Below are 23,708 nucleotides of genomic sequence, written 5' to 3'. Positions count from 1 at the left end.
TCAGCGTTAGACTCAGATGGAGTCAGAGTTTCAGCATCAATCAGCTCCACTGGTCGTCACAGGAGGAACAGAAACACTGTTACATAACAGACAGAAACACAAACAGCAAGACTCACAGAGCAGAAAGAAAGAGAGATGAGTGGAGAGAGGAAGAGAAGAAGGAAGGAAGGAAGGAAGGAAGGAAGGAAGGAAGGAAGGAAGGAAGGAAGGAAGGTAGAGGCTGAATGAAGTGAGCAGGAGGAGGTGATTTCGTATTTATCAGTAGTGTTTGTAGAGAGGGTTTGATCTGGATTCCTCCAGTCACAGTCGTTTTACTGATGTCACATCTGAACGGTATCAATATGAAACATGACGCATGGTTCTCCTCTGTTCTCCTCCCGTATTCAGTCATTAGTTTTCTCTGTTTTTGTTTGTCAGTGTGGAACATGGAGAGACATTTAGATTCCACTCCTCCATCCTGGAGCCATAAACCGATCTCAATCCACAATCTGCTTTTATCTGGCTTTTTTCTTTTTACATTTTAATCTGTATATTCCTGCGTGTGAGAGAGAGAAACTCTGCTGTATGTTGTGAACACATCCAAAAACCATTTTTAAAAGAAAGGCTCATCACCGTTCATAGGGAAAGAGGACAGGGACAAATAGTCCCTCAGAACTGAAGAAGCTATGTCCAGTTGCTTTGGTTATAGGCCAGGATGAAGTAGGAACCTCCTACCTCCACATGTGTTGATTCTATATAAATACACTCATTATTATCATTTTATCTCTTATCCCTTTACTAAAATATGTTGGATACATGTTGATGTCTACTTAAAGAAATTTGAATTTGTAGGGGGAAATAAAAAAACCTCCTGGGGGCTGCAGACCATGACCTGAAGGACGGAGAACCTTCACAGACGTATGTCGTGAACATTCAGCATTAGAGTAATGGTTATTGTCTTTAATTGACAATAAAGATCTTGAATCTTAGGCCTAATCCAGAGGTGGAGGAGAGCGGCTCCATGTAACGGTTGCAGGAGGAACCCTTGGACTGTGGAGACATTCAGTGGTCTCATGTAAACTGAGCTGTCTTTTCTTTGTCTCATCTCCGGCTCACTGACCCGTCTGATCGTATTTCCTCATCTCTCTGGTGTCTCTCGCGTTGCAGGACGCTTTAAAAGACACTTTCTCAGAGCTTCCACAGAGATCTGCACCTGAACATCATGTTCATTTAACAGATCAAACGTGAGAACCATATTTATCCAGATATACTCGTGTACCTCAGTCCATCTGTTGGCAGCGCGGTCACATCCACACTCATTCCACCCTTTTATTGTGTGGTTTTATTTATTATTGTGTGTGGTTTTATTTATTATTGTGTGCGGTTTTATTTATTATTGTGTGCAGTTTTATTTATTATTGTGTGTGGTTTTATTTATTATTGTGTGGTTTTATTTATTATTGTGTGTGGTTTTATTTATTATTGCGTGTGGTTTTATTTATTATTGTGTGCGGTTTTATTTATTATTGTGTGTGGTTTTATTTATTATTGTGTGTGGTTTTATTTATTATTGTGTGGTTTTATTTATTAATGTGTGCAGTTTTATTTATTATTGTGTGGTTTTATTTATTATTGTGTGTGGTTTTATTTATTATTGTGTGCGGTTTGGGATCATTCTGGTGGTTCAGGTTCAGCTTGAAGCTCCGACCTCATCACTGACTTCATGAACTCGTCCACGGTTCTTCTTCCCTCCACATGTGGGAGTTGAGGAGTTTTCCTGTAGGAGCGTCGCTCAGGCTGCATTATGTTTCATGACCGACTCCACTAGTGTTGGACAAACTACTGAACTAAATATTGATCTAATATTTTGGGCTGGAACCCATCAGCTGTATCCGGGTCATGACAGGACACAGACCTGAACAGATTTAAAGAGAACACGAACCACAGAACGTAGCTGAGGTCATTTAAAGGAACAGATGCTTTCAGATGGTTGTAGTTCTTCTGTTCAACTCAGGGTGGCGACCTGTTCGTCTCCACCCGTTCTCCATCCATTCTCCATCCGTTCTCCATCTGTTCTTTATCTGTTCTCCACCCGTTCTCCATCTGTTCGTCTCCATCCGTTCTCCATCCGTGCTTTATCTGTTCTTCATCTGTTCTTTATCCGTTCTCCACCCATTCTTTATCTGTTCTTTATCTGTTCTTCATCCGTTCACCATCTGTTCTCCATCTGTTCTTTATCTGTTCTCCATCCGTTCTCCATCTGTTCTCCATCTGTTCGTTATCTGTTCTCCATCCGTTCTCCACCCGTTCTCCATCTGTTCGTCTCCACCCATTCTCCATCTGTTCTCCATCCGTTCTTTATCTGTTCTCCATCTGTTCTTTATCTGTTCTCCACCCATTCTCCATCTGTTCACCATCTGTTCTTTATCTGTTCTCCATCCGTTCTTTATCTGTTCGCCACCCATTCTCCATCTGTTCTCCATCTGTTCTCCATCCGTTCTCCATCTGTTCTCCATCTGTTCTTTATCTGTTCTCCATCCGTTCTCCACCTGTTCTCCATCTGTTCTCCATCTGTTCTTTATCTGTTCTCCATCTGTTCATCTCCACCCATTCTCCATCTGTTCTCCATCTGTTCTCCATCTGTTTCTCCATCTGTTCTCCATCCGTTCGTCTCCATCTGTTCTCCATCTGTTCTTTATCTGTTCTCCATCTGTTCTGTATCTGTTATCCATCCGTTCTCCACCCGTTCTCATCGTTCTCCATTGTCGTCCACCACTTCATCTGTTCTCCATCGTTCTTTATCTATCTCCATCGTTCTTATCTGTTCTCCATCGTTCTCACGTTTCATCTGTTCTCCATCTGTTCGTCTCCATCCGTTCTCCATCCGTTCTCCTTCTGTTCTTTATCTGTTCTCCATCTGTTCTCCACCTGTTCTTTATCTGTTCTTTATCTGTTCTCCATCTGTTCTTTATCTGTTCTCCACCCATTCTCCATCTGTTCTCCATCTGTTCTCCATCCGTTCTTTATCTGTTCTCCATCTGTCCTCCATCTGTTTGTCTCCACCCGTTCTCCATCTGTTCTCCATCTGTTCGTCTCCATCCGTTCTCCATCTGTTCTCCTTCTGTTCTTTATCTGCTCTCCATCTGTTCTCCACCTGTTCTTTATCTGTTCTTTATCTGTTCTCCATCCGTTCTCCATCTGTTCTCCACCTGTTCTCCATCTGTTCTCCATCTGTTCTTCACCCGTTCTCCATCTGTTCGTCTCCACCTGTTCTCCACCCGTTCTCCACCCGTTCTTCACCTATTTTCCATCTGTTCTCCAAAAAAGGAAGACAAAGAGAAACACTTTGAAAACCTGCCAATAAATAAATGGAGTAGGTGTCTTCATTGGGACCATGGATGTGTTTGATCAGATAAAACGTTTCATTTACTTTCATCTATTTATTTATTTAAAAAGGACATTTCACATTAATGAACTTAATAGTAAGTATGCCAGTGTTAATCAGCTGACTCATTTTCATCTGTAGTTCTTTTGATGAGATGTTTTAAGAACCATTTTCATATCTGTGAAAAAGTTGTAAAAATTACAAAGTAAAAACAGTCATTCACTAAAAACCAGGCATTAGCCATTAGACTAGCTTAAAACCACAGCAAATACAGCAACCAGGACGATAGAGGACAACAGAAACAGAGCTATAAGCCAGATACAGCTCATGATGTTCACATGTTTGGTTCTTCAGAAGCCAGTCCTTCGGCTGGAGACTAAACATTAGGAGCAGATTCTTATGTCCATAAGTATCTCATGGTTTAGAAGCGCTCACAGAAAAGCACAGCTGACTAAAAGCATTGGACATTTGAGGGATCACACAGTCCTCTCTGGTTTAACGCTCTACAGACATTCATGGTCCTCAGAGGAGGATTTATTCCTAAATATCTAGACAACATGAGACTGGAATCATCTAAATGATCATCTAGTCGGACATTGGTCTGGAGCAGGTTTGTTCATAGATGGAGCAGAGACAACATGTGACACACATGAACAGAAGAAATAAGAGTGGATTAAAAACCTAAAGCTGCTCAGCTGCAGGAATGAGACCGTCTCTGAGTGGATGATGTAAATCACATGAACGCGTATAGTTTCAGCTTTAAGACACAACAGTTACATAAACATGACTTCACAGCCTCAGAGGCCTCAGGACACAAACCCCACCCTACACATACACTTCTTCAATTTAAGGAGATGCACAACAACACCACCGCTGTTCTGCGTAGGGTTAAGGTTACAGATCATCACAAAGACTGGACACGGGTACCAACTCCAACGTGGAGCCACAATGAACCACCTGCTCTACATGGAAGACATCAAGCTGTTCCACCACCAGGCGCTACAACAACCGCACAGGGACGTCATTCTGAACTGGACGAGTGCGGCCGGATGGTCTCTACGAGAGGCGAGATGATCAGAGCGGAACTGATCCGAAGTCAAATTGAAGAAGTGTCAGATATCAAGAAAACCTGCCAATGACTGTGAAGCGCTGGACTGACAGACAGCACAAGAACAAGACCTTATATCAGTCTAATACGAGTCCCGATGAAGAAGCTAAAAGAAGTTTAGCTTAGCATAGCTTAACCAGCAACCTGTCAATCAAAGAGGCCACGCCCCTTAAAGAGACAGGCTGTGGCTCGTGTGTGAGAGAGCTGGGTGATATGAAGCCATGGTGGGCATTACACAGGGCTATAAGCAATTACAGATGGGTGGGGGGGCGCTCAGACACGATGCTACAAGTGAATCAGAGGACAGTTTGTCATGTTGCTGCTCCACAGATCTGATCTGAGCTGACAGGTGAAGCTAAGCGCAGCTAAACCGAACACATAACAGGGAGGAGGATAAAGCAGAGGAGGCAGCGATGGGGAAGGAAGTGAGAGAAAGAGAGGGATGAGGCGATGGAGGTCAGAGATAGATAGACATTAAAAAGACAAACGGAGAGACAGACACCTCAAAGATGAACTATTTGGTGGTTTATCAAAAGAAAGTACTGATAGTTTGATTCCCTCTGAGATGAAGCTGTCGTTGACATTTTACTGAGTGTAATCAGCAGCAGAGAAGAAGGAGAAACAAGAGCAGAAGAAACTAAGACGTTCAGTCAAAATATACATAGACACCTCATCAAACTGGTCTCTGAAGATCCACAAAGAAGTCTGGCCTTTCAGAATCAGGAAGAAAGAAAGAAAGAAAGAAAGAAAGAAAGAAAGAAAGAAAGAAAGGAGACTACCCTTCTTTTCTTCAGTAAAATCAGTTTAATCTGGGCTCATGTCCTGGATCTAATCCTGGGTCTAGTCCTGGGTCTAATCCTGGGTCTAGTCCTGGGTCTAGTCCTGGGTCTAGTCCTGGGTCTAATCCTGGGTCTAGTCCTGGGTCTAGTCCTGGGTCTGGTCCTGGGTCTAATCCTGGGTCTAATCCTGGATCTAATCCTGGGTCTAGTCCTGGGTCTAGTACTGGGTCTAATCCCGGGTCTAGTCCTGGGTCTAGTCCTGGGTCTGGTCCTGGGTCCAATCCTGGGTCTGGTCCTGGGTCTAATCCTGGGTCTAATCCTGGGTCTAATCCTGGGTCTAATCCTGGGTCTAGTCCTGGGTCTAATCCAGGTCTCAGTGTTGTGTTCTCTTCACTTCTCTGAATAAACCAGTGCATAAATAACAGATAGAAGTTGTTTTCATTGATAAATTCCGGTCTTCTATGTCATTTTCATTCTTTGTAAATTCGTGCTGCAGTGCATCACATTAGACCCTCTGGGGGGTCAATTTTGGTCCGTGGGCTGTATGTTCAACACCTGTGGACAAGACATACACTCACATTATTAAACTAAGAGATCATCAGATAGTAGCAGGGTTCCAGATGGTCAGTCCACTCGGTCCTGCAGAGTGTGATGATACTTTATGTGTCTCCACTGGTCCCTCTTGGTTTCTTTGTCCTCAAATGTCCCATGGAGAGGACCAACGTGCTGTTTAGCGTCTTCCATCTTTATGGGTTGGTTCTGCTGCCTGTCACTACCGGATCAGCTGGTGCTAACGCTAACGCTACTTGGACAAACTGAGACACGTTCACAGTCGTTCTGCTGCAGATGTTTCACTGGGTTCAGATTATTAATAATCATGATGATGGATTTATCACATGAATTATGATGCTTATGATTAATCTGAGTTAACACATTTATTTTAACAGCACTAGTCTAAATATTAATGAAATCAAACTTCCCGCAGGTGGAGGCCTGTGGTGTTCCACCTCTGATCATACAGATGTGACAGAGCCACTGGATTTTATCGTGATGGATGATGACGTTGGTCTGATAGATATTCTGCTGATGAACGTGTGCGTGCATGTGTGGAGGTGTATTCATGCATGGGTTATGTGTGCGTCACACAGATGAATGTCTGAGAACAAATCCCTTGAGGAGGATGAATCTGTGTGTGTGTGTGTTTTGTTGTTTCTAAAATAAAGATGGCCCAAAATAATGAGTGCAGGCGGTGACTCAGAGGTTGACATATGGTATTTTCTCTGACATCATCTTTAGCAACACCACAGCCTCAGCTCTGAGATCCTGCCAGCGACGGCTTCATGCAGCTTCCAGCACCACGACGCTGAGTGTGACAAGGCGTTAAATAAATTCATCATCTCTAGCAATAAGAATTAAGTTACTTAAACAGGTTTTAAACATATACAGATTTTAAATCCAACACGTGTAAAATAACTTTGGGAATAAACAGAGTTTATCTGACTGAACAATAAATCTAGAACCAGGACTAAAAACGCTGTCAAGTCTTGAACCAGGAGCAGAAGTAGTCTATGATAGTGGAAACTCATAAATATGGAGTGAAAACATGAGTTCAGTGAATTTTAGTTGAGGTTTGCACTAAATTGAATGCTGCAGCTTCCCATGTTAAAGGGAATCTTTATGAAATGTTAACGGACTGAGGAACGTAAAGATATCACAGCTACTACGTCAAAGCATTCTGTCTGGTGTGTCACTGAGAACAGGTGGAGATCTACACCTGTCCTCTAATGTGATGCTTGTGTTCTGGCAGTAATGACCATAGCAAAGTTAATTTAAATGCAGAGAATAAATTCTTTGTGTAGGGTTAGGGGGGTGTTGACCAAAATAAAGCTGACTGGGTTGACTGGCCACTTAGCACCACAGGATGTGCTAGAGAGTCGGTGTGGCCTGAGTCCAGTGGGAGAAGAAGAAGAGGAGTTCAGTTATAGACTGTGATTGTAACCCTTGGTCATGTTGAAGGATGGTAAGTCAATCAAACGGTGAAGGCTGAAGCAATCTTTGAAGACCAGCTAGAGCTTGTGTTTAGTCCTCTGGCATCTGCTGGCATCGGCCATGGCAAAGGTGTGAGTAGTTTCTAGTTTTCTACAGAGGAATTCTTGACCCTTCGATTACCTGAATATGAGTCCAACATGAAATGGTTCTGTCATCTGGCTCAGTGTGTCCATAAAACAACAGACACGCCGAGTTTCTTGAAAATGTTTCATCACTCGTCCAAAAGCTTCAGAGTTCATGAGCCATGAAACGTCTTCAGAAACGTCCAGCAGAGAAAATAACTCCTGCACACTTCTACTCTGCTTTACGTTTCCCAGAGGGAATGTAACTGCAGCACATTTTTAAGAAAACATTTTACAAATGACTCCTATAAGCAAGAATAGTGTACAGGGTCAAAAACAAGTCGACTGTCTTACAGATGTAGACAGAGAACCTATGATGTACTGGATGAGGAGATCTTCATGGTTATGGTCTGTGTGGTAATCAGATCTATACAAACATGTATAAACATATAAACCATCAGTAATGATAGAGCTGCAGCTGAGAGGTGTGTAATTGGATAATAAGACGTCTACGTGTGAGTATTAAATCATTATCTCTGCCATGCTGTCACACATAATTATCTTGAATGTGTTGTTCATGTTGAACGTGGTCAGGGAGCGGAACATATCTGCAGACTCACAGACTTGAAATGAAACTCTGTACAGTACATGAACACAAACAGGCCCTGGCATGGTCGACGCTCTGCCTCGCCAAGGGACATTATTTGGCAGCTGTCAGCTCTAATAGGAGAATAGCAGGCTGGGATCCAGGCTCTGTACCCAGCCTGCCAGGGTGCACTATCTGGCAGCATATCTCTGAGTGTGTTTATGTGTCAGAAGGGCTGTGGTATCAGACCCCCCCCCCCGTTAGGGCACATGCCACCATTTGAGCCTCTACAGTATCCACTTATGCTGCTATCTTTTTATTCCACATCTATTTATCCCATTATCTATTTATCACACTATGTATGTAACTCACTATCTCCAGGGGGATGGTCTCCAGGGGGGACGCTCAATGGGGGTGTGGAGTTGGGGGTGGGCGGTTGGGTTCTACCTGGGGGGTGGTCTACCGGGGCCTTGTAATGTAAACTAACCTGCTGTGACAGTGGAGAATGATTCAGTGTATTACACTGGGGGCTGGAGATGTGGGTCTTATTACGTGACCCTGGGGTATTTTTCTCACGTAATTTTTAGCTTCAAATGATCCAGAACAATGGTGCACGTTTAGTTACACAACCAGGACGAGGACCAAGGTTTGACTCCGTCTTTTCCTCCGAGCCAGACAAATTAAATTAAATTCTGTCATGAGATCACCTGCCGATGTATCTCTCAGGAATCAGACCTGTGTGGATGTTTACGACTGAATCCTCGATTGTTCAGCTGATGTCAGATCTTCAATCAGAGAAGCTCATTGTCTCTGTGGGGGGTGTTAATGAATTCACTGTATCAAATACTCAACATTGAAACAATAACATGACAACAATGAAAACACAATGCACGCCTCTTAGTGTGAACAGCGCACACCCAGTACACAGCAATCAACATACAAAGTCATCACACACAATACACCACAGCCAAACATTTCAGAACCACAGACAGAGGGACAGCTCCACACACGCATCACCAATTACACAAATTCCATTATAATTCAAACAATATATGAACTTTATCCCATTCAGTTTAGATTGAAATAAATTAGACTCACCAGTGTCTTTTTACAAGCTTCCTGTTAACCAGGTTTTCCTCTTAAACCTTCCCTGGTTGATTGACTTAGTTTTGTCTTTTCTATTTTGAGAAATGATTAAATCCTCTGGTTGATGTGCTCCCAAACTTTTTATCTCCAACTTCTGGTCAAGTGGTAAAGTCCGGAATCGGACACTAGGCAGGTAGACAGCTCCATTCATCAAGAAATTAATGAATGAAATGTTAATTAGCTACTGGTATGTTACGTTATGTATATTAGCCGAGCTAGCTAGACCTGCACAGTCCCCGCCCCTTTCTTCAAATCAGCCAATGACAAGAGCTCTGGGGTCCTGATTTTAAACAGTTCACCAGTCGCACGCTACAGTGAGAATTAGTTGTGTCCTGTAGAGAACTACTGAGAATTAGAGTGGGGTATGATAGTGGTTGAGTTCAGTGAATCCATCAAATAAAAGGATTTATTTAGATGTGATGTCCTTGTATCACCCGTGTTCATTTCCAGAGCGTTAATACTGAGAGTTGAGAAAGTTGATGTGACAGTTTCCTCAGGAGGGGGACAAACGAGGGGGGAAGGGGGAGGAAGAAAATGTAGAAAGTGGGCCAAAGGGTGAGAGACAAACCAGACATCATGAAGAGAGAGAAGAAAGGAAGGGGTGGAGGAGGAGATACAGAAAGATAAAAGCCTCATAGCAATGAAAACAAAGACAAAGGGAAGACAAAAGTTTTCCAGAGCTGGATGGACGGATTACTGGAACACATGTGACGGTGAAGAGATAACCATACGTTTCCAGGTGTGAGAGTGAAGAGTTAACTGTACGTTTCCAGATGTGAGGGTGAAGAGTTAACTCTGTGTTTCTAGATGTGAGGGTGAAGAGTTAACTCTGTGTTTCTAGATGTAAGGGTGAAGAGTTAACTGTACGTTTGCAGATGTGAAGGTGAAGAGTTAACTCTGTGTTCCCAGATGTGAGGGTGAAGAGTTAACTCTGTCTTTCCAGATGTGAGGGTGAAGAGTTAAATGTACGTTTCCAGGTGTGAGAGTGAAGAGTTAACTTTTGTTTCCAGATGTGAGGTTGAAGAGTTAACTTTTTGTTTCCAGATGTGAGGGTGAAGAGTTAACTTTTTGTTTCCAGATGTGAGGGTGAAGAGTTAACTCTGTGTTTCTAGATGTGAGGGTGAAGAGTTAACTGCACGTTTCCAGATGTGAAGGTGAAGAGTTAACTGTACGTTTCCAGATGTGAGGGGAAAGAGTTAACTTTTTGTTTCCAGATGTGAGGGTGAAGAGTTAACTTTTTGTTTCCAGATGTGAGGTTGAAGAGTTAACCATATATTTCGAGGTGTGAGAGTGAAGAGTTAACTGTACGTTTCCAGGTGTGAGAGTGAAGAGTTAAATGTACGTTTCCAGGTGTGAGAGTGAAGAGTTAACTTTTGTTTCCAGATGTGAGGTTGAAGAGTTAACTCTGTGTTTCTAGATGTGAGGTTGAAGAGTTAACTTTTGTTTCCAGATGTGAGGTTGAAGAGTTAACTCTGTGTTTCTAGATGTGAGGGTGAAGAGTTAACTGTACGTTTCCAGATGTGAGGGTGAAGAGTTAACTTTTTGTTTCCAGATTTGAGGGTGAAAAGTTAACTGTACGTTTCCAGATGTGAAGGTGAAGAGTTAACTTTTTGTTTCCAGATGTGAGGGTGAAGAGTTAACTTTTTGTTTCCAGATGTGAGGGTGAAGAGTTAACTGTACGTTTCCAGAAGCTGCTGCTTCTCTTTAAGTGTGAGCGTTGTTCAACTTGTCTCTGGTGAATCTGTCTGGATGTTTAAATAATGAGACTTGGTATTTTCTCTCTCTTCAGTCCTGTTAGTTTCCACGGATCCAGGCTTGTTTTGTCACCTGTCTCATGGCTCAAGTGTCTAAATGTTGTTCTTGTTCGTCCAGGACTCTGACGGAGCTGCTGAAGCAGCCGGGAGAGGCCGGAGTTGCGGATGGATCCACCCTTCATCATCCGGTTGGAACCAACGGGATCTCGGCCAGAGTGCTGCGAGCCAACAACGGTCAGTCCCTGCTTTACGGTCTCATCTCATGTCCCTTATGTCCTTATTTGTCTCCAGTCAATGCTGAAACCTGATCCTGAAATAAACCGAGTAGAGTTCCCACGATATATTCCTACAGCATGTTTCTCTACACCTGTCAAACGGCTGGAAGGGAAAATCAGACAAATACTCTCCTTCGTCGTTTCAGCTAAACCAGAATAATCACACAGCTGCGTCATCTCTCGATATAAAGCCACCTGGAAGAAATCTGGGTTCTAGGTTTGATTCTGATTTGTTCTTCTTCCATCCAAGAATTTATGTCCAATATGTCTGTTAAAGGTTCGGACACTGCAGGTACCAGTCAGTTCATCGTATAAACCAGTCCCTAGTCAGAACTAATATACCTGATATAACCTTAAACCTTGAGGCTGAAACCAGGTTTGAACAAGATTTACCTCAGTGGACATCGAAAGGATGGTGGTGGATGTTTGAAGGACTGTGGTGGACGTTGGTGAACAGTAGTGGATATCTTTCCAGTTTGGTTTCTATGTCTGCTGTACCCAGTGATAGACTGAAGGACACCAGATGGTCGGTGCGGTGTCCTCCATGAAGACTTTTTACTGTCATCTTCCCATCTCTGATATAAACAACCGTGTCCTCTCTTTCACTTCACACTCTTCATTAGCACTCGTCTGCTCGTTAATCCTTTCTTCTTCCTCTTTCTTTATATTTCTTTATCGCTGCATTTTAAATAATGAATCCACCTGCTGCAGGGTTACCAGCAGAAATCTGCACTCGTCCTACTTTTTAGATCATTTTCAGCTCCTTGCTGACTTCAGGAATTTGACTGGTCACTATGGCAACAACAAGGAATGTCCTGGCCATGTTCTTCATTTTCAGTTTTTTTTTTCCTGGTGTCTTTTCTTACTAATGATGATCCTCTGGAGGCTCAGTTACTGCAACATGAACACAAAGACCCGGCAGGTTCAAACCAGAACTTTCTGGCTGTAAAGTGACACTAACCACTGTACCACGGTGACGCCACAGCAATAAACCAGAGAGAGTTCAGTTAAACCGTCAGACTCTGTCATCATAACCTTTTTTATTCATAGTTAGACAATGATTTGAGGTCATGTTCTAGACTGGAGTCGATTTTGATCTGATCATTTTATGTTTGCCTGAAAGTTAAACATCACAAGGTGTCAACATTACATGAGATTGATGCAGTTATATTCTTGTGTGTGTGACCACCAACGGCCTCCCTGGGACCTAGTTTGTTGGTCTTTATTGAGTGGAGGGAGGACAGTGAATGGAGGAAATAAAGGACAGAGATGATGTGGAAGGATGGACAGAGGAAGGGAGGCAGGTGGTGCTGGTAGGAACAGGTGAGGTGTAGGATCCTGTGCTTTCCTATCACCTCACTTAGGATTGAGGGGGTACAGGGGGGTTCTGTGTAGATCTCTGAGAGATGGGAGGGTCCAGGAGGGTAAGGGTGGAGCAGAGGAGCCAAGTCAAAGGTCCACCTTTGACTCTACAGTCCACCCCTACCACCGACATCCCACACCTACGAACCTGTTGAACCACTGGACAGGCCTGAGACACCCCACTGACCAAGGAGACCAAGGACCGAGGGGAAGGGGTATTATCCATGTGTGAGGACAGTTGGGGTAAAAGGATGAAACCATCCTGGTCCCATTAAACTCAACCTTGCCATTTAGACATTTATTTATGACCTGAGAGTGTTTCCACCATCATTAGTGCAATGAAGTCAACGCTGACATGGAGGAGGAAGATGCTGCAGATACAGACAGAACAATCTCCAGCAGGTATTCAAACAGATTTTAACTCAACGACAGAGAGGAAATAAAAGACAAATGAAGCAGTCTCTTTAGATGAACTGTGTCAGTTATAAAAAGATGTTGATACTAACAGTCAGTTTATCTCTTATCACTGGTTTCCAAGGACATAATTTATAGTATTTAAAGCCAAACTGATTAATCTTCAATGTCCTCAAGTTCAGTTTACTTACAAGAGGAGGATCTGGAGACGATCTGTGTCATTGCTGGAAATAAAATGGTATTCACCAAGGTTGAGACTCAAGGGTTTTAGCAGCGATGATGCTCAGCGACGTACTGCTGCCACTCCCTTTATGTCACCTTCAACCAGAGATAGTTCAATAGCTCTGAACCAAGAGGAAGATCGATTAGTGTTTCAAATATTCAACCGGACTCAGAAGAGAAGTGAAACCACATTCATGACCAACAGACGATGGTGTGACATCGTCCTCTGGTTCATCTTCCAGCGTTTTACAGTAGAGATAGAGTGGGAGAATAAAAGAGAAGTGGGAAGGAGGGATGGAGAGAAAGAAGACAACATGCTGCTTGCTGTGAGGAAGACAGCTGGACAGCTGGTGTGGACAGACGGCCTGAGGATGGACACACATCATTATACATGTGTATGCAGATGGCTGCATGAATTCATAGAAACAAAGCTCCCACCAGAGAAAGAAAGGAAGGAAAGATTTATAAATGAAATCATGAGGAGAGAGTAAGAGAGGATTGTATAAACATGAGGATGAAGACGGATAGAAAAAAGTAAGTGTGGTGGAGAGCAGGAGAGAGAACAGATGGCAGGAAGGAGGATGGAGAGAACGTGAGAACATGAAAGTGTAACTCTGAACACGGTCTTTGTTTCCTCGATGAGTTCAGCTCCACACAAACACAACAACATAGAAGCAATAAATCTATCCAGTCCTATAACCAGAATAAAAATACAAATAAGAGAAATCAGAAATAACTGTGGTGGTGTCTGAGCTCCTGCTGGAGAGAATCTGTTACGTACTGTATGTTTATACATGTTATACATGTTATACTCGGGTTAACTGAGCTAAAAACACGTACGATAAATTTGAACCAGTGCAGCCTCTTCTCTCCATGTTTAAATTAATTCTCATGTTTCTGTAAACTCAGCTCTTCTCTCACCTTGAAAATAACCAGGACTCAAAGAAGGACGTCTTCTATCAAACATAAACCTCTTCTCATGAGGAGAATAATTTACATGATGGCAGCCAGAGAGGGAGGATTGGGGGGGTCTGAAGTGACATTGAAACCAAAAGAAGGAAAAGAGTCTCCAGAGCAGAGAGAATGAGTTTGGCTGGTCTGATCTTATCATTTCATATAAAGTCAGAACTGATCCTGGTTTTAAATCTCCTTCCTGCTGATTTCTCTATCTTGTTTCCTCTTCTGGGTTTCTGGTGTTTTTCCTTTTCACTCACCTTCAGGCCAAACTATTTTTGTCTCTACCTCAAACAGTGACGTCAATTGATATTTAGAACATCCTGATATTTAAAACCTGTAAAGGTTTTTAGTCATTAGAAACTGTTAGAGAGTCGATATTTGCAGGTTTGGACCAATCAGGTTTGATCTCAGTCTACGTCGCTCTACTCATTTCTACCCATTCTCTGAAGCTCTGGTTGAGATTTTTCATGTTGGAGTTGAGAAATATATATGTAGGGGGATGGGATGTGAATGTTTCACTATGGGATTTGGGGGGTGGGTGGTATTTCTTTCCTGATGGAAGTGGTACAAACAGTGTGTTGCCCGGGTGGGCGGGATCTGTGGCAACATGTCTGTCACTGATCCAGGAGCAGAGCAACGTTGATAGTCCGAGGTTGTGGAGCTTCAGGGCCAGCGTGTCCAGGAGAACAGTGTTACAGGCTGAACTGAAGAGGCAGCATCCTCTGTAGAACGGTTCTCTCTTTAATGCAGGCTGTCCTGGCCAGCAGGGATGGTGTCCTTGATGTGCTCTAGAAGGATCCTCTCGAAGAACTTCATGACAACTGGTGTCAGAGCAACAGGGCAGTAACTGTTGAGGCAGGTGACGTTTTTTGGGGGGTTTTTTTTGGAGCACAGGTATGATGATGGGGGACACAAGACAGACAGGGACTGTGGAAAGCTGCAGGGACAGATTAAAGATGTCCAGAAAAACTTCTGCCAGTTGGTCAGCACAGTGATTTCAGGGTCTGGCCTGACACCATATCTGGACCCACAGCCTTGAATTTTGTCAGTAGTTGAAACCATTGTGAGTTACAGTAATTCAAATTCAATTCAGTTCAATTTAATTAATTCAATTCAGTATTACAGGGTTTAGGTGGTAGGCAGAGTGGGGTCATGGCTGACCTGCTGGTTGTAATGCTTTTCATGTTACGTGTGTTGTTGTCATTGCTTGTACCTGTGTTTGGCCACCTGGATGCCCTTTTTCAGTGTTTTCTGGGTCCTGCTGTAAGCCAGCCTGTCTCCTCATCTGTAGGCTTCATCCCAGGCTTTTAGCAGGGCCCACACTGTGCCGTTCACCCATGACTTCTGGTTAGGAAAGACCATGATTGTCTTCATGTGTAGGACAGCACAGATGACGTGTATTCCCCCGGATCCACGTCCTCTTCAACACTCCCCAGTCTGTGTCCTCAAATCAGTCCTTTAGGCTGATGAAGCCTCCTCAGTCCATACCTGGATGGTCCTGGTGATGGGTTTGGTCCTGCAGATCAGGGGATCAACTCCACAGATGTGTGATCTGCCAAGTCAGGAGCTATGGATCTTTATTCATTTATTGAATTATTACTTTGATAGGGACAGTGCAAACTAATGTTATTAATCTATTCACGCCACGGTAGATGTAAATATTTTGGATTGTTGTTATTATAAGTTAAAAGACTGGTTTGATTTTAATCAGCTTGAGGTGAGTTTGTAATGTGTCACACTCCCTTATACACCTGGAGCTGCTGTAGGATCTCCGATGGATCTTCTACACCCATAAGATAAGATAAGATAAGATAAGATAAGATAAGATAAGATAAGATAAGATAAGATAAGATAAGATAAGATAAGATTAAATGTCAGCGGAGGCGGAGCCTGCAGCATCAACCACTATGGATTGACACATTTCTACACATTTGACCTTAATTATTTACAGTAGCTGTATGTGTGTACTGATTGTAATTATCTGTTTTTAGTGTGTGCAGTGATTATTTGGTGTTTGAATCTAGAATTCTTCTCATCAGTGCTCCAGTCTGTGGAGAATCAGCGCGCTGGATGAAGTGAGGATATGTTAGATGTTTAAACCTCGGAGAGATGCAAGCATTGTGACATATTTTTGTGTTTGTAGTGCACGTCGAGGCTGGTAGCTGTATTTTAGAACCAGAACAGGAGCAGAGAGGCAGATCAAAGGCAGAATATGAGTGGATGTGAATGTGTGGGTCTGCAGGATGCTGATATGAGCCTCACACTGAGGTGCAGTGTGAGGATATACATTAAATGGCCGGGATTAGCCTCCACTGCTGCAGGCTGCCTGATAGTGACTCTGGGAGGATCGGCCTTCGTTATTCTGACATAATGAGCCGTAACCTCGCTCAGAGAGGACTCTACAGCTCCCCAGTTAATGCGACAGAAGAAGAGCAGAACACACTTCATTATTCTGGTCCTCATGACTGGAAGATCATGATTAGAGTTAAATAGCAGCTTGTCTCTAGCTAAACCCTGCACACACGTTATAAAAACAGCCCATTTGTCCATTTCATCCTTTCCTCAGAGATTCCCAGATGTTGCCAATCAGAATCATCCAGTAAAACTTTGCTTGATTGTTCGTATGTAGCATTCATGTTTCTATCAGTCTATCGCTGACTTTAGACCAGAGGGGGGAGAATTTGCAGTGTGTGGAAATTAGATGTCATTAAGAGCAACTTTTCAACGTCTCTGAACTAAAACAAAGGGAAACATCTGGAGGTGTCGTTATTGTACTTTGTTATTCTGTTGTGTTACTGGTCCAGCCCCTTGAGATCAAATTGGACTGAATGTGGCCCCTGAACTAAACTGAGATTGACCCCCCTGACACTAACTTCACATTCTGCCAGGAGCCAGCCAGAGAGCTAAAGAGATGGAGAGGGGAACAGTAGGGGTTTGGTTTTTTTATTTACTGTCCTCTAACCAGTTGCATGTTACATAGAGGATATCGGCATCGTGGAGCCGGACTGGAGCACTGATAAATATATTAGGACTAAATGAATGGTTGGTTGGGGATGTTCTTTGGGGTAAAACGAAGTTGTCAACCTCTGGAAAAAAACAACAAAAAAAACTTTTTTTGTTCTTTTTTAAAATTTGTTTTAGTTTTGTACTTTGCAGTGATTTCTGGTTCCCAGTAATGGGTAAATAAAAGGATTCAGCCTCATCCTCTCCCCCAGAATCTAAAAGTTCCCCACTTTTAGATTCTGGTAATGAATGAATGAATGAATGAATGAATGAATGAATGAATGGAGAGATGAATAAATGAGGAGATGGATGAGTGAACGAATGAAGACTCAGACTCAGAGATGGATAGTTGAGTGAATGCAGTCCACAGAGGAGTGAAGCTCTTTTCTGGTTCTGTCTTCAGATCATAATCACCTGAACAACGCAGCGCTGCCTCCTCTCGGTCCGGCCATGGCTTTGTCTCACCCCCACAACAACCTGGGCATCGGCTTCAACAAGTACGCCTCCCTCAAGGCTGTGGGTGAGTAGATCCCTCCCCCACTAACACCAAGGGTCTGGGGTCAGGGTCTGGAGTCAGGGGGTAATGAACTAGGCCTTTTTATTCTTTTTTTGTTAGGTTTAATTGATTGCTGTAAACTAATGAGCTGAATAAATAGTTCAACCTCTGACTGTTGATATTTATATATAACGTCGAGAGAATGTTCTTTAATAAACACGCCTCAACTTCATCACATTTTGTGATGGCCACGCTTTCACTGCCCCTTTAAATGATGGGTTATTGATCTTTTCATTTCATAAACCTGTTAGATGTCACAACAGGAATTCTCACAAACCGATCATCTTTTCACACCTGCTTCCTCTTGGACAAAGTCAGGGCCAGCGAAGCAGCAGGTATCTGAAGTCACTGTGAACACACCAGGACTGGAGGCAGCAGGACATGGATCAGGTTTACTGAGGCTGAAAGAGTCAGAAAGCTCTGAGGCATGGTGCCTTTGCCAGGTGAAGCAGCAGGACTCTGGACGAGCTGCTCAGATTTATCCGTCTTAATTAAAGTGGGATAAAGAAGGTGAAGGTCAGAGTGGAGGAGGTTTGGGGACGTCCTGGAACAAGAAGCTGGTTTTATTACTTCAAGTTATTCTCAGCTCAGAGAGATTCAGGTCTCAACATGAGACTATGATGGAGGATTTTTTCAGTTTAACCCTGAAATATGAAACGTTTCCTCAAAAGTATTTAGTTGTACAGGTTAGAATAGGTTACACAGTCTAAACATGATCATCCAGCACGTCTTCCCATGAGGTAAAAAAAAAAAGTTTTAGTAGATTTTTGAGCTTGGTAAAGTTAAGTGATGTTAAAATAGGACTTGAATCAGCTGCTCTGGTTCAAAGTTTCCAAGTGGAGAACGTAAAACCTCCCATTGTTACATGATGAATTATAATCTCTGAACAGCATAGCTTAGTTTAGTATGAATCAGGTGGTTTTGTTCCATCCAAGGTTCTGTCACAACAGTATGTTTTTGAAAAGCTTTGACCAGTGAAAGGCATCATGGAAACTGAAATAAGGAAGACTAATGGTCAGAGATCCACAGAGGAGTTAAGAGATAAATGCAGGACAAACATAGATATACAGACAGAACATACTGGAAAGAACCAAATAGAATCTGTTGTCACACTCAGGAATCTGGGACCAGACTGGAGCTAAGGGACAAAAGAAAACTGAGAAAAGAAGATTACCCTCACCCCCTGACTGGAGCTCGTAACCCTAACCCTGTGTAACCAGTACCTGAATAGTTCCTATAAAATCTGGACCTAGAATCAGAGCAGTGACATAAAACCTGGAGTCTGCAGATAATTGGATGTGAAGTGGAATGGACATGTTCAATAAACAGTCACATAACCCTAACAGGAAGATGAATGTGGGATTTAAAAACATCACCTCAGTTAGAAAAGAGCAGTTTCAGATAAACTCTATATTTCTGTGTCCACTTTATGTTGCAGCAGTTTCTGACTAATCTGGTCATCCAGACAGAACCTTGTTTGCAATGTAAAAACAACATTTTATCATAAAACAGGGCTGAGATGAGAAGGTTGTTGTTGTCCTCGGGGTAAACTGATGACCAAGACTGGAGTTCCACTCGCTTTAATCTGACTCGACACGCTGAAGATGCTCTATTTTTATTCCTCATAAACTACCCGTTCCTCTTAACACTGGCTTAAACTGAGCATTTATTTCATCAGAACTTTAACCCTTGATCTAATTTGAACATGTTGATTTAACATGGACGTCTATGGGACTGAGTCTGACTATGATGGACTCTTATCTACCTCTAACGTATACACTATAATATAGGATATAATATAGATAAACGTCAACATATCCACTGTATATGTTACATTAACACACTTTGTACAGTCTGTCTTATTTAATCTTTTCACATATTCTTTCTAAATGTTTTTCTTATGTCTCGGCATGGGGACAAATTCCTTCAGTGTGTGAACATACGCAGCAATAAATACAATTAGATTCTGATTCCAATGTTATATTTTTAAAATATTGTAAATGATTTGATAAAAGGTGATCTGTAACCGACCTACAATCAGCTCAGATGGAGGACACAGGTATTAGCATGTTAGCGTGTCATTTTGCTAGCTACAGCTGAACTGTTCAGGTTGAAAAGGGAGGAGTGTCTGAGCTCTCAGATGAACCAGACAGGTTTTTCTGACTTCTCCCAGCTGTGATCCTGAAGCTGTGTTCAAGTGCTCATTGTGTGTCTGAACTCACTGTGATGACAGGACGTCTCCACAGCTTCTTATTCCAATGTTGCTGCAGCTGAGAACAGTCTCTCCCAGTGAACAGTGGCTGCAGGAGCGGACACATATTAGCAGCAGCATTGGCAGCTTGTCTTTGTCTTGGTTTGTCTTGGTTTGTCTCCAGCTGTTAGCCACGTTAGCCCAAGTGCTAGCAGAATCCCCGACTAACGTATGCTTGGCTTGGTTCATGTGCTGTTTGAAGCTGGAAAGAAAACTCCTTCCTGCAGAGTGTGATAGAAAATCAAATGTTCAATGGAGAGGACCAACGAGCTGTTTATCTTTATGGGTTAACCCTGACCCTAATTATTTATCAGATCAATCATGATGATGGATTAATCCATGCTGACGCACCCTATATATACATATATAATTATAAGATATCATTTAACTTTCTCTGTGTGTCATTTCTCCATCCAGACACAACATCCAGAGACTACTACAAGAGTTACCCAATGGTAGATTACACCCATCGCCAGTCTCCTCCCACGTTCCAACCCATAAACTTCCACCCTAAGGATAAGCCCTTCCTGCCTCCCCCTGACATCCACGCACCATTGGCCATCACCATCAACGCCTCCCAGATCCCCAAGCCTAAGATCTCCAAGACCAACACCCACCCACTCACCTCCAGCTCAGCCTTCAAAGCATGGGACCCAAGCAAGAGCCACCTCCAGCAGCCGGGGGGGCCCCACATTGGCCTCGGGGGGCAGCAACACCACCCCATCCAGCAACAACAGCACCAGCAGAACAGCCGGCGCCAGGCCTACTCCAACAAGAGGCAGTTCAGCATTGAAACGCTGCCTGAGCTCTTCTCACAGCCGCTGGGTTACGGCCACTCGCCGCATATGCACCCCAAGCACAAAGGACTGGCCACCAACAGCAAGACGGAGGTGACGGTGTGAACGCTGAACCAAACACCGGCTCTGATATCTTTTATATCCACAGCTATGGAAGGAGGCGAGCTGATATCGTATCTGGAATTTTTTAAATCATCATTGTTGGCAGAAATAATTTAATAATGTCAGTGTTTGTGTATTTTTTTAAACCGCTGGATCCAAACAGATGTGAAGGTGTTGGCTGTGACTCTTTGAAACCGGCAGCTCTAATAAATAATTGAGTGTCCTCTCAGTGTGTTGGCACAGCTCTCAACCCTGCTGCACCTCAATGACAGTCTGCACCATCCTGATCCAACGTTTACTCGTCCAACTCATCAGCCCAGACTCTGAGGCTGTTTCCCTTTAAGACTCTGGCTGCTGTCAGCAGAAACAATACTATCGTGTTGTCAGCTCCCGTTGCCCTGCAGCCCTCTGAAGAGAGAGATATCAGCCTGGTGATTTATAGCAGAGAGGAGGGACTCATCTCATTCCAGGCGAATGAGATGAGAAGGATCTGAAGCACAGAGACTCGTCCAGGTCAGAAATGACAGAAGGTTTCCAGCAGCGTCAGAGACACAAACACACTCCAAAACCTGCGTTTTTCTAGCAACTCGTTGGATTCAGTCTCAGACTCTGGTCTCGCTGCTGATGTTTTTACCTCCGAAGAAAAACCCAGCATGAAGTTGAGTCTGTGAAGGTCGCTGTAAAGCTGCTTCCAGTATGGTATTTTGACGTGGATCATCCTCCAATATCCACTTTGATGGTTTTGGCTTCGTAGATTTGACAGTGAATGATGGAGGAATGTTTCAGAAATTACCGTTTGATGTATTCACTGCTGCAGCATCAAGGAAATCAGATTCTGCTCTAAACTTCACTCCCCATTAGCATGATTTCATAGCCTCCTTGCTAACAGTAGCTCTTCCTAGCTTCAAAGCCTCTCAGCTAACAGTAGCTCTTCCTTGCCTCACAGTTAATGGCATCTCTTCCCAGCTTCCTAGCCTCACAACTAACAGTAGCTCTTCCTAGCCTCCCAGCTAACAGTAGCTCTTCCTAGCCTTCTATCTAACAATAGCACTTCTTATCCTCACAGCTAATGGTAGTTATTCCTAGTTTACTAGCCTCCCAACTAACAGTAGAGCTTCCTAGCCTCCCAGCTACACCATCTATTCTTAGTTTCCTAGCCTCACAGCTAACAGTAGCTCTTCCTAGCCTTCTAACAGTAGAGCTTCTTATCCTCACAGCTAATAGCATCTCTTCCTAGCCTCACAACTAACAGTAGCTCTTCCTAGCCTCACAGCTAACAGTAGCTCTTCCTAGCCCCCCAGCTAACAGTAGCCCTTCCTAGCCTCACAGCTAACAGTAGCTCTTCCTAGCCTTCTAACAGTAGAGCTTCTTATCCTCACAGCTAATAGCATCTCTTCCTAGCCTCACAGCTAACAGTAGCTCTTCCTAGCCCCCCAGCTAACAGTAGCCCTTCCTAGCCTTCCAGCTAACAGTAGCTCTTCTGTTTCTCGTTATGGATGATGGTTGCACACTACTGCCCCCAGGAGTTATGATCGTATTTAGCAGCCAGTCTCTGTGCAACTTTCATTTCCTGAAAGTTCGTTGTTGGTTTGGTGCATCCGCTCACTCATTAGCATCTTGTGTCTTCTTGCCAACAACTGGTGAACCTTAGAATTAGGTGGATTGGTGCAAAGTTGTATGTTGTGAATATGAACAAGAAGCATCACGTCAACATGGCTAATGCTAATCTCATTACCTTCAAACTGTTGCTCGAAAGCAAAATGTGTGACAGAAACATGACAGTTTATTGTCAGCACTTGATGGTCCTGTTGACTTTCAGTTTCTTGTGATGTTCATTTCCATTCGGTTTATCTCTTTATATCCACGATTCAGTTGAAATCAATATGGCTTCCTTCAAGATCAAAAGACAAGGTTAACCTCGCATAGCAATGAATACGTAGGGTTATAATCCCACCTTCAGGTGTCCAGTGCAGTTAGGAGCTGTCGATATGGTAATGGGTTCCCTGAATGCAACATTACTGAGAGCATCCTAATCTTAATCAGAGGACTACTCTCTGTTTCAGGTGTACTCATCAAACTCTTATTTCCCCTTGAGTAAAACCTTCATGAGAAGCTGAAATATAGCCTTCAATAACTTTAATAACTCTCCTCCACCTGCATGCGACAGATTAGTCCAGACTGATTCCCTGACTGAATTCACCTTTATCGGCCTCTTGCTCCGACACATCCAGCCGATGGTGGAGCCTCATCAAGCTGAACTTCTTCCTCGGTGCATTCGTGTCCATGAAGGGTTGATAGATGAAGGCTTGTCTCTGTGGGGCCTCTTAGCGAAGGGGGGAACTATAATTAATTAATGACGGAGCCCCAGAAAGCTTGCAGTCTCCAGATTTACTGGGACAATCATCACACTTCAACAGTTTCACACAAACACAGGCTGTGACACAATGACCAGATGCTTTGCAGTAATTACTCATATCTTTAGACTTACTTGTACCAAGCTTTGAAACTGAAGGAGATTTTTAGGATTGAAACACTCATTTCAATATTATGGAGCTGTGAATATACATGAGTAAATACAACTTTAACGAGAGAGAATAAATTAGAAATATAATGCTTGTTAGCGATGCTGCAGTGGCTTCTCCATTTTTTTGTTGGCGGTTGGCATGTGTCTGTAAAAAGAGCTCAGCAGAGATTGAATGAACACAAGAGCATCAGACACATCTCATGCTTTGCCAGCGCTGCACGATATTTAATGCATCGTAGCTTCTCAGTGTCTTTGACTTCTATTCCCATGTGGTGCCACACTTCTAGTGGGTTGCTTCATATGAAACACTCCCCGGCCGCTAAACGCACCACCAAACTGTTGTATGGGCTTTGTCTTTAATCACTCCAGATGCATTATAGGCTGAGAACAAATGAGG

At 43.2% G+C, this 23,708-nt stretch overlaps 1 protein-coding gene across 1 annotated transcript in view; it reads left to right on the top strand.

The window, feature by feature from the left end:
- Window positions 1-23,093, top strand: part of LOC124998440 (protein shisa-9-like) — a 27,970-nt gene extending 4,877 nt beyond the window's left edge. Inside the window, exons 2-4 of the mRNA XM_047572851.1 lie at window positions 10,967-11,082; window positions 17,485-17,601; window positions 20,306-23,093. Of these exons, the coding sequence (XP_047428807.1) occupies window positions 10,967-11,082; window positions 17,485-17,601; window positions 20,306-20,790 (718 nt within the window). The 3' untranslated portion in view covers window positions 20,791-23,093. The remainder of the gene's footprint in view (window positions 1-10,966; window positions 11,083-17,484; window positions 17,602-20,305) is intronic.
- The last annotated feature ends 615 nt before the right edge of the window (window positions 23,094-23,708 follow it).

The sequence above is a fragment of the Mugil cephalus genome, chromosome 20 (assembly GCF_022458985.1).
Source record: "Mugil cephalus isolate CIBA_MC_2020 chromosome 20, CIBA_Mcephalus_1.1, whole genome shotgun sequence".
Classification (NCBI taxonomy): domain Eukaryota; kingdom Metazoa; phylum Chordata; class Actinopteri; order Mugiliformes; family Mugilidae; genus Mugil; species Mugil cephalus.
Note: the sequence above shows the minus strand (reverse complement) of the source record. Positions and strands in the feature narration are given on the sequence as shown.